This window comes from Lepisma saccharinum, chromosome 3 (assembly GCF_977018435.1).
Source record: "Lepisma saccharinum chromosome 3, izLepSacc3.1, whole genome shotgun sequence".
Lineage (NCBI taxonomy): Eukaryota > Metazoa > Arthropoda > Insecta > Zygentoma > Lepismatidae > Lepisma > Lepisma saccharinum.
The window spans coordinates 100,772,887-100,793,115 of record NC_139231.1 but is presented as its reverse complement, the minus strand read 5'-3'; the positions used below and the strand labels follow the sequence as shown (position 1 = coordinate 100,793,115).

Sequence of the window (20,229 nt, the reverse complement as noted above, 5' to 3'; positions counted from 1 at the left end):
AATATAATCTTACTTGTTTAACATAAAATTTCAGAGGTGATTTTGTAAATTCCATTGAAACGAATATGTATTCATTCGAATGTATTGGAAATGAAAACACACATAAATGTGAGACATTCCATTCCAGGATGAAACCTTTAACACATTTAACAAGATAAAAATGTTATACAAAAATTATACAATTGTTCTGCAGTTACAGTTTTACAAATTAAAATAAAACATTATAATATATGCAGTGTTATATAATTACAAAGTGTAAGATTGATTGATTGATTTGGTGTTTTAAGTCCACTTTATGCACAGTAAGGCTAATCGGGACTGGACCTACAGTTTAACTGCCAACTGCCTCTCCTTTTCCCACCGTCTCTTGGTGTAGTAGGGGTCATGCGACACAGTTTACCTTTCGTTACGCAAATTTATGTCAGCAAAAGTCGTCTACATCTGCGACGAGTTCTTCCAGCGATGCGTTCCTCAGTTCATCACATTCATCGTCCCCTTCATCTCATGAAAGGGTTGGATGACGATAGATAAAATATTGAAAGAAGGAATGAATCGATATTGGTGGGGGATGAATTCACCAGTAAAAACAAAAACGTAAGTTACTCTTCCCTACTCAAGAAGGTGATGCCATGCCCAAAACTAAGCTATTTTGCTCTCAAGTAATGAGATATCAGGCTGTTAGAACTAATTTTTAAAAATGCAAAAACCTAATGCTACACTGATCTAGTTCTCTGAAACAGGCTTGAGCGACTCGCATGCACTTGCAGAGGCGAGCGAACGCTCAGTTCGGTGCGAGTTTCCCGCCTGCACACCGCTTGCGAAGGGAAGTACAAATAGTGAGGGAGAAAGGCCCTCCTTTTCAAGGAATCACCTCCTGTTTCCCGTGCCGGGATTACAATGCCAGGATGCACTGTTACGAAACAGATAACGAGAGGTTTCTAAGCACGAACGCGACCGATGAAGCCTCCTGCCTCTTCCCTTTCCGTCCTCTTACGACATTAGAGTACCGCTATTCACTCTTCAGTCCACAGTGCATACGAGAACGCTCTTCGACAAATACAGTGGGTAGAATTAGCTGAAACAAAGCAACTGTGACGTGGTTCACAGTTACGTTTCAGAGCAATTCAGCTCTAGGGGTGGTAGATGCCGTTAACAAAACCTCCCTTTCGAAAAGAGCAGTATGCATTAACGCATAAAAATTCTTGCCTCCTTAAGCGTCCGAGTCCAGCGTGGAAGGCTCAAAACGAGAGGGAAATCGAATCGTGTCCTTGAATCCTGATGAATCTCGAACGAGCGGAAAGATTTGACAGCATTACATCGCATTACGGTTTCGGTTTAACGAACCATAAACCACAGGCCCTGAAGCCGCGGGGATTGCCTTTGAAATTCCGGCGACGAGGCTTGCTTCGATTCAGGAATGGAGAGAGAAAGTAATGCAATATTTAGGGACATTATTGCTCCTCACTGTTCCGAGTGCTTGAACACGCACCAATATTTTGTCGAAGTCGTTATGGCAATGACACCGACACGAATTTTGCACACTCACATATAAAATCGGTGTTCTCGCCCATACCTTGGTGATGAGAAAGCCTGAAAGCGGAGATATCTCCTGCCTGGAATAAAACTTGTTCTTTTCTTGTCTTGTGTCTTTTGTTGCATCTTTGACATGAATACAACCTCGCCAAATTTGAAAGGTGTTTCTGGGTCCATTCAATAATCGCAGCAAGATCTCTCGAAGGTAAGTTTATATACCCTTTTCAGAAAAATGCATGGCGACGAACTCAAATATTTCAATAATTTTTGAATAAGTACAGAAATTTTCGAGTACTTTGTGGAGCGCTTGTCGATAGCCATTCAAGGAAAATATAAAGTCAAGGTTTTATCGAGTTTTCCATCGGTTTGAGTACGTATTTAGGGGATGAGCCAAAATGACCATAAATTGAGCTGCTGTGAAAGTTTTATAGGGTTGTCGAGGAAATTTGGTGAGGCATTACGGGGTGTGGATACATCACCGGATGCAGTTATGGGACAATGTATGTCTCCCCAGGAAATACTTGCTGTGACAATAAGGTAAGTAAAGGAATAACGTTTTGACCATTTTCTACAATTTAAAGCTGTTTACTAGAAACTGAGAAAAGTTGCACCAAAGAAACGTTGAAAATCAAGCACCGCTATCCAAAGTCGCCTGTACCTACACGGCCTCCCTCTGAGTGACATGTGGTTAGTGTATAGAGTCCCGTCGCCGCTGTTATTTGGCTTTCCAGAACCACTCGTAGCAAAAGTAAGAGTATCTGGAGAACCCATTTTCGAAAAACTTACACGCTTGAGAACTTAACACAAGACATGAACATACTTATTTTGCTACGAAATAACATTCGGATGTATACAGTGACAGTGACAGTTTGTAAAAAGAACTGTTCCTACGGGAATATTCCAACTTCGTTTCAAGACGAACGAAGAAATTGAACTCATAATTCAGATATATCAGTAGAGATGATCAAGTGTCCCCCAATGGCTTTAAATCTAACTGGTAATGAGGATTTTTACGGTTTTCCCTTCTTCAATTGGCTTTAGATTACATCAACCGCTTGATGTCTCTCTGGGGCGAAAGGTTCTATCACCATTTTTGTAAGGAAGACGAAGAGGGAATATGTTTTGTGAGAGAAGAGTGTTTCCTTTCTTGTTTGAAATACTAAACAGCGCACAGGAAAAACATAAAATAAAAAGAGTAACATATTACAAATCTTTCACTTCAAGTTAGTGTACTAATTTCGATCAGATTCAATATGTAGCTATACTGGAAGTTTGAAACTTTCCCAACAAACAGCTACTAAATCTATATGCCGAAATCTCGTTAAAATTAGTTCTTGTGGTAGAAATGATCATTATAACAAGCAAGACATTCATTTTAATTACTGATAGTAAAATTCGTTTCTAATGTTTTTGAAAAACGGTTAAGTGAATTAACATACTTCTTTTAAACTCGCGTATCATAGTGGAAAATTAGTTCTATTAAAAAAAACACCAAATTTTGAAAACACATTTTTTTCTGCTTCAAGTTTACACAGACTTTTTTTTAAAAAGTTGATGAATTTTTTAGACCAAATTTTAAAGTTACCTAGTGAAACATTCTTTAAGAGAAAGAGTCAAAAATTAAAATTAACCATTAAAAATTACAAAAGACTATGCATCACGTTTTTATTTTTAAAGTGGAATCCAAACCACTATCGAACCTGAGATGCCTTGATTACAAGGCGACGATGTTACCATTACGCCGTCGGGGAGGTTCAAGACTTACGGTGTGAGCATTGTGTGGACGACTATCGGACGAGAGATTAAATTCTGTGTTAAACGGGAGAAGACGAACCGTATGTTGTCATTCTTCGACTTCTTCGTAATGCAGTACGACGAAAGGGGTCTTTTCTGTGTCAGGGAAACAACTGGATTCTCCACCAGGATAACTTCCTGGCGCGACGGTCACTCTTCGTGACTGAATACCTTACCAATTTCAAAATATCTGTTTGTAAATTAGCTAATAGATTGGAGGAAATACGCACCTAGAACTTTTTTCTTAATATTTGAATTAGGATTTTCGTTTGGAAGTCCACTTTATGTACGAATAAGCTAATCGGACAGTTTAAAGTGCCCCGACCACTACGTGCATCCACCCGGTATCGAACCCAGGAGCACTCGATTACAAGGCAACGAGATTGCCTCTACGCCATCGCGAAGGCCAAAAAAGATGAACAAGGAGAGACAACATTTGCACATGGTCAGCCGAATTTGATGCATGGTGTGTGAAAATCCATTCTCGCTCCGGGCGAAGAGAAACCTCGTAACTACAGCGCTACTTCCAGGTAGTAACGTGGTGCGTCGGTGCACTGTTACCTCGGAGTAAGTACAAAGGCTCAAAATTAAGTGGGAAAACGTCATTACGATTATTAGAACTATAGAAGTTGGGGTTTTCTGTTGTAGTTCAGAGATAAATTTCTTCATGAGAGCTGATACGGGATTCCTTCAGAATTCTGTGTGGTAGTCTTGCAACATGGAAATATCCCAAATGCCACAAAACTGAACACATCAAATAGAATAAATAGTTGCTAAATATTTTCAATTACAATCATAAAATCATATTTATATAATCATAACACGCTTTATGACGTTTTACGCATTGAGTATCTCATGCGTATTTCCACTTAACATCCGTCTTTTACATGTTTAAGAACACAGCCTAGCATTATAAAACTGTAAAAGTCAAAAACATCAGAAATCAAGTTGTTAAAATCCTGTCACCCTACAGACTCTGTTTTCTCCTTGTTTTTATTTTTGCCTGTGTTTTCTGTTCTTATAGAATGTTTGTTCTTTGTCTTTATAAATTCATGTTCAGCTTAAGAAAAACTTAAGCCTACTTGACATAATTTTAAAATAACACAATCATGCAAAATGATTCTATTGATGATTTGATATTTAATTTGTATTAAAAAATGAACATAAAGCACACAACATATTTACACTCACCAAGACTTTGTATTCGCTGTTAAAAAAAAAAAGGAAGAAAAATTTAATTAGCATGCAGTTCAATGGGCTTGTATATGAGAATTGGATTCTTGTGTTGCCCTTGTACACTTTTCCAGCGAGTGTTAAAACAGACGCTATCTGTTCGAGAATGTTTCTGGGTAGCGTATTCCTTCCAGCGGCGTGGAAGGATCGATAGCTAAAAGTATGAACGTCTTTTCTCGGCTACATTCTGGTCGTTTTCCGTCTCCTGTGCAGATTCTGTTGGCGGGCGGGAGGGAGGGAGGGCGGTGCGTTCGTTCGTCATGTGCCCCTTTGTGCGTGAAGCGCTGAAAGAAGCAGAGATCTAAATACGAACGAGGGACGCGGATCGATAGGAGGCAGCGTGACGTTGGTGGCAGCCGCTGTTGCTCGTGACATGCTAATTACTCACGTGCGTCAACAGTGCGCGATTAACACGCTCGTTTGTTGCAAATTCAATATCATTTTGCGACGGAGCCACCCGCGAATGATCGCAAACTGCGGAGAAAAGTGGCTCTCACAATAGAGCAAGCACTACGCATTTGAATCCCTATCTAATACATAATTTGTGCATACGAGATTTCGCTGACTGAATAGTTCTCAATCACTCTTTTGTTAGGGTGTAAGACACCTATATGTGTCACCTCTCTTCTACGTATTACACCTGGGCTGCACAGTTGCACTAATGAGGCTGTAGCATCTGGACTCGCAGCTAAGAAATCCTCTGAGAGACTTGGTTCTGCGCTGTCTGTGTATGTTTGTGATAGTCCTTTCATCAATTTAATCCCATCATCCTCATCATCGCGATTAGTCAAAAGTGACAGAAAAGCGAAGTAAAATAAAGCAAATCAATCGATCAACTCTGTTGTTACGTAATATTTTAAAGGAGACAACACACTTGCAAGTCACATTTAAGTTCATTAACAATTCGTGCAACAGATTGAGTGGCGAGAGACTTCTTGTACAATCAAGAGCATATTTTTCAAGCCACTGAAATTCATGTATGGGCCATTGAACAGATAGTTCCGCTTAGACGTTTATGACAAAACTAATCTACACATTATTCTTGGCATTATTACCAAGAAAAAGCTAATTTTATTTTTGTTTGTGTTTAGCCTAGATTCTGCAATATGTTAACCTACTTAGAACTGAACGGTTAATATAATCCGGTGGACGAATCCAATCACGAAAAGGGGAAGTAGGTAGAAACATGCACGAAACTTTACTGCGAGATTCAGAACATTATTTCAGTGTTTATATTATGGGCCGATACAGCGACGTTACTTCGTTTGAAACTTCGATGATCTTTCAGCAGGAGTCATATTTTCAAGGCACCTGCTTCCCTGTACTCGTTCCACTTGAAGTCCTCGCCTCTATTTTGCTACCAGACTCGTTCAATTAACTTGCGCACTTCCGTTGTTGCGTCGAACATTCTGCCGATTTAATCACTTTGTCACGTGCGTATTAAGTCATAAGTGGCCTGTGTAGAATAGATAGGCCATTTAATATCGAGCCATCGGTATCGGCAAGTCCTTACCGTCGATATCGCGACATATCGGTGTCGATATTTTCTATACTCGATTTATCGACCACATGTGCATCATCGAACTGCGCGAAGCCTAACCTCTGATCGGCGTAGGCAGCTATTAATATATGTGCTATTAATATCTGGGTACAATGTGTCTTCATTAAATGCATGCACGTATGTGGCTAAACTATGTACATATCCATTAAATATGCATTTACATCTTCGTGTGTGTGTGTGTATATATATATATATATATATATATATATATACACACACACACACACAAAACATTTCACTAATCTCTTCCTTAGACCTATGTCCATGGGTCCACAAAAAAACATTTTTCTTCTATTGAAAGCTTCTTTTGCTATTGCGATTCTCATTTTCACTTCTTGTTTGCAGCTCATCCGTGGTACTTGAAAATGTTTTGTGTGGAGTGTAGCACTATATGGTGCAGAAACCTGGACGTTGAGAAGAAATGAAGAGAAACGACTCGAGGCTTTTGAAATGTTAACATGGCGAAAAATGGACGGACAAGGTAAGAAACGAAGTCGTACTAAAGAGAGTTGGTGAAATAAAATCTATCTGGAGACCATTAAGAGGAGGAAAAAAACTGGTTAGGACACTGTCTAAGAAGAAACTGCCTGCTAAGGGATGCCTTGGAGGGTTTATATTTTATTATATTTTTATTATTTTCAATTGCCTTTTCACTCTTAAGTTAGTTGATTTCCCTGGCTTTTCCAGCATTATCAGGTCAATCCAGTGCATTCGGTATGGAGTCTGACTCTCGCGCGGGAGAGCCGGGCTCGATTTGAGTTTGTTGAGTTTATTGAGCAATTTTCACACCGAAAGTACCCCTGAGGGTCATTGGTGCATGTACATTACAAAATACAACATGTTGACATCGCACATAATATATATCTATACATCAATTTGGCAGAATTTTTTTATAATATAACATAATATAATAGTAAAACATACATTGACAAATTATTTCTTGAAGTGAACTAGTGCTGTAAAAGTACATATTATATAGTGTATACAATCTACATTTATTTTATAAAGTTATTAAATTCTTGAAATTCTTGAACTGAATATAATGTGTATTCCAATAACAATTTTTTCACTTTACTTTTAAAGATTGTGGATCTTTCAAAATTTTTGTAACTTTTTGGTAATATATTGTATAACTGGATGCCTGAGTAAAAAGGTCCCGTTTGGTATGCAGTTAGCCGCACTTTGGGAATGTGGAAGTTATCTTTTTGTCTGGTATTGTAATTGTGGGTGTCTATGTTCTTTGGATAGTTCGATTTTGTTTCGTGTATGAAAGTAAGTGTTTCAAGTATGTACAAACTTGGAAGTGTTAATATACGGAATTTTTTGAAAAGAGGTTTACATGTATCAGTTTTGTGTGCATTTGCCAAAATACGCAATGCTCTTTTTTGAATTTTAAAAATCCTCTGCGATTGAGCCGATTTCCCCCAAAATTGGATACCATACCTCAAAATACTTTCGAAGTTTGAGAAATAGATATTTAGCATACATACTGTATTGAAACTATTTTTTAAGGTTCTTAATTGGTAACATACGGTGTTTAGCCTCTTGCATAAATGAGTTATGTGAACTTTCCAGTTTAGACACTCGTCTATAAATATTCCAAGAAATTTTGTATTGTTAGTAGCTGTTATAACGGCATGCCCTACTGTGAAATTATCTTGCTTAATAGAAGAGTTCTTGGCTCTAGATACACCAAATTTTATTATATTAGTTTTTTCGTTGTTCATAGAAAGTTTGTTTGCTGAAAAACAGCTTTGTAGTTCAGTAAGAGCTTCTTCCGTTTTTTGAATTAAAGTTACATCGTTAACAGAATCTACTAAAGCCGTAGTATCATCAGCGAAAAGAGTAACTTGGGCAGTTTCAACATTTGCTGAAAGATCATTTATGAACAATAAAAACAATAGGGGTCCTAGTATCGATCCTTGGGGGATTCCAATAACCACATCTTTCAATTCGGAGTAATATGTTGTTTGCGTCCCATTATTGGATAAGCTATTTATTGCAACGCTCTGTTTTCTATTCGATAAATAGGATTCTATTAATTTATTTGATAGACCGCGGATTCCGTAGTATTTTAATTTCTCTAGTAGTATGTGATGATTCACACAGTCAAACGCTTTTGATAAATCACAAAAAATTCCAACAACAGAATACGTTTTGTTTATGGCGGAAAGAATATTATCAGTTACATCAAAAATGGCATTTTTTGTTGTTTTCGATTTCACAAACCCATTTTGTTGCTTTATGAGTATCTTTTTATCTTCTGCATACTTTATTATCCTATTATAAATTAATTTTTCGAAAATTTTTGAAAAAATTGACAATAAGGAAATTGGTCTGTAGTTTTCAATTTTTGTTTTATTTCCTTTCTTATATAAGGGTATTACTTTTGATATTTTTAGACAATCTGGAAAGCTACCATTTTCCATACACTCGTTAATTAATTTAGCCAAAGGCTCGTTAATGTACGTGCAAATCTCTTTGATCACGTTAATCGGCATTGAATCTAGCCCTGTTGACTTTTTGTTTTTCATATTTCGAATTATGTTGGAAATTTCTTCGTCTGTAGTAAGGGTCATATAAAAAGAATGCGTGAAAGAACTTTTCTTTATATGTGTCCGTTACGTTGATGTTACGTTGCAGGTTAAGTGCTACATTAACAAAATAATTATTAAAAGTTTTAGCTATTTTTTGCGGATCTGTCTCTATTACATTACCTGCTTCCAATATGATATCTTGATTCGTGGTCGTTTTTTTACCTGTTATATGATTAACTATTTTCCATAGTTCTGCAGTTTTGTTTTCTGAATTATTCAACTTTTTATCAACATACAACTGTTTGCAATGTTTTAATGTTTTCTTGTAATTTTTGTTGAACTGTTTGTAATGATCTTTAAGGGTAGGGCTGTTTGCATATTTACTCTGTTTATGCAATGATCGTTTTAATTTGCTAAGATTTTTAATTTCCTTGGTTATCCATAGGCAATTGGTTTTGTTGTGAACTGGTGCTTTTTTTTATGGGAAAACATTTATTAAAATGGTATCTTACAGTATCAAGAAATTTTTTGAATTTCGCGTTTACGTTAACAGCCATATTGTTTATAAAATCCCATGTTTCTGATTTAAGCGCGTTTCTGAATTTTGAAATGTTCTCATCATTGTTTGTAGGTCTAATAACTCTGAATTTTACGCGTGGTTTATGATTCCGCTTGCCTTCTATTATGTTTACCTTAATAAGCTGAGAATCATGGTCAGAAAAACCTATGCAAGTTTCTACTGAATATTTATTAACGTTTATATTGGTAAAAATATTGTCTATTGTACTTTTTGTTTTGTTGGTGATTCTAGTTGGAGTTGTAATTGTATGAAACAGACCAAAAGAGTTCATTACATCCAGAAAACTATTTTTTTCTGCTGTGTCTTTAGATGCATCAATGTTAAATTCTCCTCAAACAATATTCTTTTTGGAGCTTTTTGTTCCGAGATCTAGTACTAATGTTAACTTGTTTAAGAATACATCCATATTTCCACTAGGCGTTCTATATATTGATATTACACATAAGTCCGTAGAAGAAAGAGATATCAGCTTATGGATGATATTCAATTAACTGGGTCGTATGCTATTACGAAGCGTAAGGCAGAGAATAGGGAAAGCTGGAGATTTCAGTGAAAAACCTGTCAATTAGGCAGATAATGGATGTGTGTGGGTGTGCATATTTGTTTGTTCCGGCATAACTCTCGAGCAACTTCAACCAAACTTGGTACACGTATCACTTGAAGTCTGGAAAGAATACTTTTTGGGGTAAGACACCCCTGGCACCCCTAGGGGTGGGGTGGGAAGGGGTGACATGTAAAAATAATCCAAAACGACCCATATTAAATTCCGCACAAACAGACATCCGTGACTCTATGCAATCCCGCACAACGAAAGTGTTTCTCGGGTTGTCTAACATTCAGGCTGTGTTGCGAAAACGACCGATATTAGTGTGGAATCCATAGTTTTTCGTGACAACCAATGCAGTTCAACTACAAGTTCATCACCTATCGTCATGGGGGGTGAGAGGGGGTTAAAAATAAAATGCCACAAATGACCTAGATCAGTGTCGAATCCATAGTTTTCGGAGTCGCTAAGCTAATTGGTGACATTCACGATCACATTTAAAATTAGTTACATTTTACACTATAGTTAGAATTCATTATTCTCCTGTCTAATACAAGATTGGGATAAATAAATACCCGGGCAACGCCGGGTAATCAGATAGTCCACTATAAAACTCAGTTCAACATCTCGACTGCACTTGTGGAGGACAGCGAGCATCTCTCCTTCCTTTTTTGACCTCGGGCCAGTAAGGAGTTGGGGGGCAGTTTGCCTAGAGATGTAAAAAATACTGCGGGGGGGGGGGGGGAGCCGCACTCCGTTTGAGGGAACAACCTTCTATCTCTTCTGCCATGGTTACAATGCCGTACTGCACTGTCACGAGTAAGATGACTGGTTTCCCACTGCACGAACGCGAACGACGAAGCCTATTGCCTCCTACAACGCTTCAGTACCGCTGCTCGCTCTGCAGTCCACACGTGCATACGAGAGCACTCACGGAGGCTCAACCAGGCCTGGTTCAAGTGCTAAATACTGTAAGCATTAGCATAGTAAGCTCCGTTGCTTCGTTCAGCAGACGTGCTTGTCACTCTCTTCAGAGTACTTATTCGACATTCCTCTGTCAAGCTGATTGAAAGGCATAAGCATGTGAATGGATTCTTAAAATACATCGTGGGTATTTTATTATTATTATTTTAGATTTTGCATTCTACATTCTATAGTTTGTACTGTATTATGTATACTTATTAAGTAATATTTTGCATGCTGTATTCAGCGCCATAAGATTTGTATGTATGAATCTAGCGTGTGTGTCTGAACATATGTGAAATGAATATACAGGGTGTCATTTTAATGGTGCCCACGGACCACAGATTCGTATAGAGGACATCAAAGCAAACAACTTTTCTCAGTAACATTTTTCTCGTTGGTGTATCATTTCGGCGCTACAGGCGTTCAAAAAAGACCGTTTTGCCGCCTGGATGCTGGCAACCCAACACATTTGATCGTATCTGTGATGTTATTTCCTGTGGCGAAACAGCGCACGGCAGGGTTGCAAGGAACACACAAATTTTGTGAAAATTGACAAACTACCAACCACATGATTAAGTGTAAAACGAAGCAAGAAACGCGTCCAGTAGACCGAACATCATAGCCTATACAAGTCAGAAGATCAGAAGTCATCTCAGTGAACCAACGATATAAACGATAAAAACGTATTCAAAATGAGGTGTCAATATGGCATTTTGTCTCCGCCTACATGTCAAATATCAACAACAATACATTTTATTGGACTTGCAGCTTACATGTGGTTGTTTACGCCCAGTTACATGTCAAAAATTTGCAAACCTCGTTGCAAGGTTGATATCTACAGGTTTGTGTCCAGATGCCTTGTGCTACTTTGGTGCTAATAACGGAAGTATCCGAGGATCACGTTGTTACATTACGGCTAAACACTTACAACCACAGTAACAATCTAATGATGAATCAGTAGCGAATATACTGCCCTGTTCACAGTTGCAAACTATTACATGTGTATCCGGTGCATAGATAAACACAGTCGTCGGATAGCTTGTATTACTACTACTTATATCCCTGTTTTTTTCAACCATTTTTGTCTCTTGCCTCATAATGCCCTGAATAGATAGATATACATTATATTGTGTGTTGCTTACCTTTGGAATTTTGAATTTTCATTTCTATTTTGTCATCTGTTCAGTGTGCCACAGACAACTAGAATCAGAAGGACGAAGTGGATAGACTAAATTGTAGTTGCGAACTTGGTAACTAGACTTGCAAATATTTTACATGTAAAGCTGAGACAAAATTCGATATGACCATTTTCACTTGAATTCTATTTTCTTTCTACCATTTTTCGTATCGTCTGTTTACTTCCTGTTAGGTTAAAGAACGTGTTTTCTCGATTTATTTTACGGTACATAATGTGGCTGAGTGTAGCTATGTCATTTTTCACAGAATATGAGTGTTCCTGGCAACCCTGGAACGCATCGCTTTACGACGGGATATGACGTCACAAATGCAATCAAATGTCGTGTTGGGTTGCCAGCATCCAGGTGGCAAAACGGTCTATTATTTTGAACGGCTGTAGCGTCGAACCGACGCACCAACGAGAAAAATGTTACGGAGAAAAGTTGTTTGTTTTGATGTCCTCTATACGTTACGGACCACGGAAACGTATGGAGGACATCAAAACAAACAATTTTTCTCGTTGGTGCATCGTTTCGGCACTACAGTCGTTCAAAAAAGCCCGTTTTGCCGCCTGCATGCTGGCAACCACACACAACATTTGATTGCATTTGTGACGTCATATCCCGTCGTGAAGCGATGCGTTCCAGAGTTGCCAGGAACACACATACTCTGTGAAAAATGGCATAGCTACAATCAGCCACATTATGTACCGTAACACAAAACGAGAAAACACGTTCTGTAACCTAACAGGAAGTAAACAAACGATACGAAAAATGGTAGAAAGAAAATAGAATTCAAGTGGAAGTGGTCATATCGAATTTTGTCTCAGCTTACATGTACAATATTTGCAAATCTAGTTACCAAGTTGGCATCTACCATTTACTCTATCCACTTCGTTCTTCTGATACTTGTCTGTGACACACTGAACAGATGACAAAATAGAAATGAAAGAACTCAAAATTTCAAAGGTAAGCAACAGATAATATAATGTATATTCAGAGCATTATGAGGCAAGTGGCAAAAATGATTGAAAATACAGGGATATAACTAGTAGTAATACAAGCTCTGAGACGACTATGTGTTTATCTATAGGCTACACCGGATACACATGTAATAGTTTGCAAATGTGAACAGGGCAATATATTCGTTACTGATTCATCAGTACGTTGTTACTGTGGTTGTACGTGTTTTAGCCGTAATGTAACAACGTGAACCTCGGATACTTCCGTTATCAGCACAAAAGTACCGCATGGCATCTGGACACAAACCTGTAGATATCAACCTTGCAACGAGATTTGCAAATATTTGACATGTAGCTGGGCGTAAACAGCCACGTGTAAGCTGTAAGTCCAATAAAATGTATTGTTGTTGATATTTTAGATGTAGGCTGAGACAAAATCCGACATTGACATTTCATTTTGAATAAGTTTTTTACCATTTCTCATATCGTTGGTTCTCTTCCCCTTTCCCCAGAGATGACTACTGATATTCTGGCTGGTAGGCTATGATGTTCGGTCTTCTGGACGCGTTTCTCGCTTTGTTTTACAGCTAATAATGTGGTTGGTAGTTTGTCATTTTTCACAAAATTTGTGTGTTCCTTGCAACCCTGCCGTGCGCTGTTTCGCCGCAGGATATGACGTCACAGGTACGATAAAATGTTGTGTTGCGTTGCCAGCATCCAGACGGCAAAACGGTCTTTTTTGAACAGCTGTAGCGTCGAATCGATGCACCAACGAGAAAAATGTTACTGGGAAAAGTTGTTTGTTTTGATGTCCTCTATACGAATCTGTGGTCCGTGGGCGCCATTAAAATGACACCCTGTGTATATATATACACACACACACACTTCCGTGTTTAATAAAAATGTATAATTTTATGTATATGGTTGGTGGAAGAAAATGCTTTATACAGCCTTAGCTCCATCATTTAAAACAATTATTTCTCTTGTAGTTTACCGTTATGACAAGCATAAGAACACAGTTTTTCGTTGTGACGTTTCAGGAGAACACAAGAACCGTAAACTACAAGAGAAATAATTGTACAATGCAAGCAATGCGCACATACAAGAAAAACTATTAAAACATTTAAAACAAGACGTTAATAAATAATAAATACATAAAATGCATCTCTATATTGTTAGTACACAAAGGAAATACATATCCATCCATAGTAATTCTAAAGTGGACCACTAACCTCATAGTAGTGAAGAGGCACGTTGTGGGTTACGACCTCGGATATGACATAGGCTATGCAAATTACTACCAGCAATTTGGCGTAGATAAAACTCATAATAATGAACAGCGACGTCCTGAAAGAAAGAGAAGAAATATAATTAAATATGAAATAACAGAAATAATAATGTTCTCTTATATGCTACAGTTTATTTGATGTCACACGTACATACAATATATATATAGCGATAGATCGAGGCAAGGGACAGATTACTAACTCAGTACAGCAACAACACATCACATTATTTATGTATATTACTAACCCCCCCCCCCCCCCCCCGCCGCAGCTCCAATTCCTGCGCGCTCTTCCTCTTCAGCAAACGTATCGCTGGAAAATGATAAGCAGAACGCGTGTCGCCAGCTGTTCAATTGACATGATGTCAAGAAGGGAGATGCGGAGGGGGGAGGGGGGGGCGAGAGGGGAAGAGGTTCCAAGCCCTAAGCCGGAGCGCATTTGGTTTTTATAGCATCCATCCCTCCGGGCGCGAATGATATGCTGACATTTTAAACCCGCCCGTTCGTATCAAGACTCTGCCGGGATCAACCTCAAGATGCCTAGGGTAAACAGAGATGAACGAGAAAGTTTACAACATTCAGAAAATCCAGACAGCGAAATGAACCAATTCATCCGATTCGTGAAACTTGTTAAAGGCACTGCACCGTGAAAAGTTAACTGGAGAAACGAATGACTGTGGAATTAACCAAGGCTATAATACATGGGTACCTGGGGGCAACCCTCAAATCGCCCACCCTGTGAATGGAATCAGACCCGGAAGTCTCCCCGCATGGACGTCAAGTCAGACGCCCAATGGACTGAGCCACTACAGCTTGGTTGTTATGTAGGCATACAGTACAAAGCTCTTTAGTTAATGATGCATTAAGAAGAAGAATATAAATTGGAATTTTTATGAATCTATTATGGTTAACTATGTATAGTCGCAGTTTTTCTTCTTCTTTTTAGTATTACTGCGTTGAGTCTTCCGAGGAAAGTACTCCTTCAGCAATATTCCCAAGAGGAAGGATATTCCTTGCAAAATGTCCACGTCCGCCAGGGTTGCCAGGTTGTACAGATGAAAATATCGGACGAAATCGCAATCAATAGTTGGAAATAAGGGACAAAAGGTAAAAAAACTGCAATACATAACCTTAATAAATATTTCTATTACCTTTTCATCTTCAGAAGATTCTTTTTTGTTTTACACATAACTATCAATAGAAGCTGCTTCATTCCTCATTGTATCACTGCGACCGCCATTTTCCATGGAAAAATCTTTGTTGCAGTCTTTACAACCTCCTTTGCATATATTACCAGAATCCCTCAACCACAGGTGAAAATTGTCTTCCTCCAGCGAAAGTGTTGCAAAATATACACAGTCTGAATCGTATCGGAAGATTCTAGGTTTACCCAGTAGCGTACGCAGGATTTCGTCAAGGGGGGGGTTATTTCTAAAACTTTCTCCAAATTCACATTACCTTTGATTTATTATACTTTAATTAAATAATAATAATCACAATTAATTAATAATACTTATAATTAATTAATTAGCTGAATTACTAATAATAATACTACTAATACCACTACTACTATGTAGTAGAGATCTACATAAATATACCATTTATGAAAACAATAGAAACAAATTACTTTCTAATCATTCAATTTTTATCAAATCCTGGGAGCATTTTTTTTGTTTTTGTTTTTGTTTTTTGTCTGGTCAACGAGGTGAGACATTTTAAGGGTGAAGAAAATCCATAAAACAAGAAAATATATTAAAATAAACTGAAATAATTAAAGTATGGAACTCATCCAAGAAGTTGCGGTGGTCTGGTCGGTAGAGCATCTGACAATCACGCGGGAGATCCGGATTCGATTCCCGAAATTGGTCGGAATTTTTCCGGCTTCTTCCCCGCATAAATGTTACCGATAATTCACATCTGGATTGTCTCGCTGTTCTTACCAACAAAACATTTTCCAATAGTTAAGCTTATTGTCGTGTGAATAATTGTCTAGTCAACAAGGTGGGACTTTTTAAAGAGAGACATTCAAACTAGTGTTGCCCACGGGACGAGACGGGACAGGCTTTTAAAAATTCGAGACGAGACGAGATTGACCATGTGTCATGAGACAAACGAATATTTTCGAGACGAGACAGCATTTCCACGAGACGAGACAGGCCAAAGTCTCGTCTCGTGGGCAACACTAATTCAAACGTACTGCGGTAAATAATACAATGGGAAGGCAGACTGGTGACTGTATTCTTGTCCGCCTAGCCTTTGTTTATACATTAGCCTCTAACAACGAACCAAGAACTTTCTTTAGTTAATTCTCATTGTTCACACACAAAAAAATACATGTTCGTTGAACACTGGCGTACGTAGAGCCATGGCCGATGGTTAGAGGCACATACTTTTGGTAAATAAAAAAGCAAAATTTCAGTATAAAAACAGAGTCAATTTCAGGTTCAAAAGCTGTAAATAAAGTGAAAAAGCGGTATATAAAATTACATTTTGGTTTTAAAAATGTGAATATAATCCCAAATTTGATAAAAACTGCACTATTACACAAAATAAACATATCCCTTCTAATAACACATTAAATCATTACCAGAATATTAAGTTTATTCCTGTATAGTGGAGTCCATTTTTGCTTTTCAAATATTTACAGCAAAATTAATCAATTTTCCGTGAATTGCATAACACACAGGATACTTCAGAAAGTGTCACGTCGGTATATAAACGGTAAATTTCGTGTTTAAGAGTCTATTTCGCATTTTGCAGTTCATTTCGCATCATTTCCTGACAAAACAGGGTAGGAAAATGCACCTCACACCTTTCAGAAACCTTAAAAATTAACATTGCAATATGTTATTTCAAATTTCGTTTTCTTTTTGTCAAAAACGAAATATGCATGCCTCTACCGATGATGCTACAGCCGCAACCAAAATTTTGAGAAAATCAGAATTTTCAAATAAAAATCCGTTAAGAACTTTAAAAAATCAAAATGTGTAAATACGAAACCTCTTTTAAAGTGAGTCCCGATTGCCATTTTGTCTTTGAATATAATTTTAATAGACTGAAAAGCTCCAAAAATACGAAATATTTTATTATGCATCCTGCCCTCCAAAACGAAGCCATGTGTTATCCACATTTACTATTCCGGCCCCTCCCCCCCAAAAAAAACTGCGTACGCCAGAGTATTGAACATTGTTGCAACTGAAATACAAAACATTTTATTTCTCTTTTAAATCATAGTTACCCTCATATTTCACTTTCAAGAACTTGTGCTTATTTTCAAGGCATCACTCTGAAAGACGCGTGTGCTTGGAATGCTGTGCTTTTCTCCATGATACATGGAAATAATAATTCAAATTATTATTATTATTATTATTATTAGTGGTAGTAGTAGTTGTAGTAGATGTAGTAATAGTAATAGTATTGTCCCAGATCTTTGACTGTGGTAAATTGGCCATTTAAAATTTTTTCCACAGCATTTTTCATAATATTTCACAAGCTCAAGGGGGGGGTTTAAACCCCGTAACCCCCCCCCCTTGCGTACGCCACTGGGTTTACCACACATCCGGAACAGAACTTACAACAGTCATCCACGCGAGCTATGAAGGAAGCAGAAAGAGTTCAGAGGAGGTAGCGGTCACAAACGGGGGGTGAAGCGGATCTGCAATTTATATCTGCTCTACTCAGGTGAAAAAAAAGTTGATGATCTACGCGTTCAGAATACACGCGGAAATTTCCAAATGCGGGACAAGTGACGTCCCCTGAAATAATGTCACAGGATGCGTGACATATTTCTTAATGGCAGGAGGAACAGTTTATGTCCAGCCAGATGCGAGGAGCCAAAACTGATACTCCGGCACCGACGTATCCCCGTGGCATGTTGGGGAAAGAGGTCTGTGCGCTGGATGTCAGTAGGAGGGGCAGAAAAAATTAGCATTACGCTTATGGGAGTATAATTTTATTTGTTCTATTGGGAATATCAAACTTCGGATGGCACAGAAAAACACATGAAAGGAAAGAGGGCAGGTTAAATATTTGATTGGCAGACGAAAGAGTTAAAACTTACATTTGAATAGCCGGAAGTTGAAGTTGATGCGTTTTTTTCTCCATGAGGAATACATGGGATTCTGAAAATTCTTATTCATCATGTTTTTCGAACATCTAGATTAATAATCAACTTTAAAAAACACTTCCACTTGCAACATTGTGAGAAATTCACTCTCTCTTGCCCACAGGTTTTCTTAGTAGTAGCGCCAATTCCGACGATATTGAAATAAATGCACACTGCCACTCTTCGCCTTAAATAACTGACTGCCCCTCAAAATCTGGAAGCTGGCAACCCTGTCCTCCGCCCGTCAATAGCAAAATGCTTAATCCTCTCAATACGCAGATTGCCCATGCTTAACTCTTTATGCGAGCATGATTCCATTGGGAAAAGAAATCTTGCGTTGCGTTCAAACGGAGCGAACTAGAGCATACATGCAACCTGGGGATTAGGTTCCCCTCTACAAGCCATTGGCCGTGTGATTAAAAGTGAGACGAGTGCCTGGTGGCGACCTCTTGCGCGAAGTGTTTGAACGAATCTCTGCCTTCCGGTGAACGTAACCAGAGCCACCGGAAGCCACGACCCCTTCTGCGGCGCTTGGGGACGTCCAAATATTTACTCGCTCACCCTCGTCTGGACGCGAGACCGGTGGGGAAACTGCCCACCGCTTTTATTCGTTCCAATACGAATTTCCTTTTAAATTATTACAACGGTTCACAAGCAAAGAGAAGGACATTTTTAAAAACGTTAAATTAACACCTGCAAAATGCAGTCCAGAGTGTACTGTGTAGGAAAGAGGTTGACAATTGGGTGCCTTCAGCGAAGGTCACGCCAAGAAAGAGAAACAAACGTGATAACTAGGGAACGGAACTTTAGGTAAATAAATGTTTTTTTTTTTCTGCGATAAGATGGAGACCCTCGTTTTTGCCAAAATTCTGATCTGTCAACACCGCAAATTTTATTTTACATAAAAACACATATTTTTCCAGTTTTCCGTATGTAGATACATATATTGCGAATTTTCATTTTAAATACATAAAATCGCTCATTGTCTTCAGCTACCACGAAATCCTCGAAAGAAAAAAGGTTTATTCTCCGCACCTTTTTCATATCGCGAGTGTTAGGTTTATTTTGTCTTTGAACACGCTCGCTGGCAGACTTCTGGCGCCTCGCCTACGATCCTACTGGGGGAAAATATTACCCCCACTGGATCTAACGCACAAGTGCTAATGTCTAAATGTACAGCTATTTTTGGGAAAAACCAAGATTTTCAAACGTTGTGCCAAATTGCATGTGTTTTGGAAGGAGGTGAAGAAAAGAAAGCTTTGGAAAACTTCAGCGTTAGTGGCACTCGTGCTTCAAATATGCAAGAATTGTTTCTTGTGACGTGGAGCGATCTTTCTCACAATATAAGATCCTTTTTAGAGATAATCGTCACAGATTTACAATGGAGAATTTGGAATAAACTATGGTTATCCACTGCAACTCTTCCAAAAAAATAGCTCACTAAGAGGTAAGCATTTAGAAACTGATTTCAGGTGTTTAAAATGCATGTAATAATTTGTTTTTGTTACCAAATATTTCTTTTTTATTTTTGTCACATATTTTCCTGTTTTTATCACATATTTTCAACATTTATGAGACATAAAAAAAAAATATTTCTGAGTTTTTTAGCACATAAAGTTCCGTTCCCTAGTGATAACTGACAGGAAATTGAGAAACAAATAATGTGAGGGGAAGATAGAAAAACAGGGAAAAGAGAGCGAGACGAGAGAGAGAGGTAGAAAAGGAAAAAGAAATGAAAAATACAGAAACTGAGGAAGAAATACAGAGAGGGAGGGATAGAAAGAAAAAGGGAAAGGAGAGAGATAAGTCAGAGACATAAAAAGAAAAACGAAGAGGTAGATTGATTGACTGATTTTTATAGTATGGGCATATCAACACATAGGCTATTTTTTGTCCTTCACGCAATACGGAGATAAACCATACCTAAAACAAAATTGAGGACAGATCCCTGACA

General features: G+C 38.1%; 1 protein-coding gene across 9 annotated transcripts in view; it reads right to left on the bottom strand.

The window, feature by feature from the left end:
• Positions 1 to 20,229, bottom strand: part of OtopLa (proton channel otopetrin-like a) — a 317,850-nt gene that overhangs the window by 50,080 nt on the left and 247,541 nt on the right. For all 9 annotated transcript variants that reach the window (XM_083119032.1, XM_083119038.1, XM_083119035.1 and 6 more), the window contains one exon: positions 14,118 to 14,232. In XM_083119032.1, coding sequence (XP_082975158.1) covers positions 14,118 to 14,232 — 115 coding nt within the window. The remainder of the gene's footprint in view (positions 1 to 14,117; positions 14,233 to 20,229) is intronic.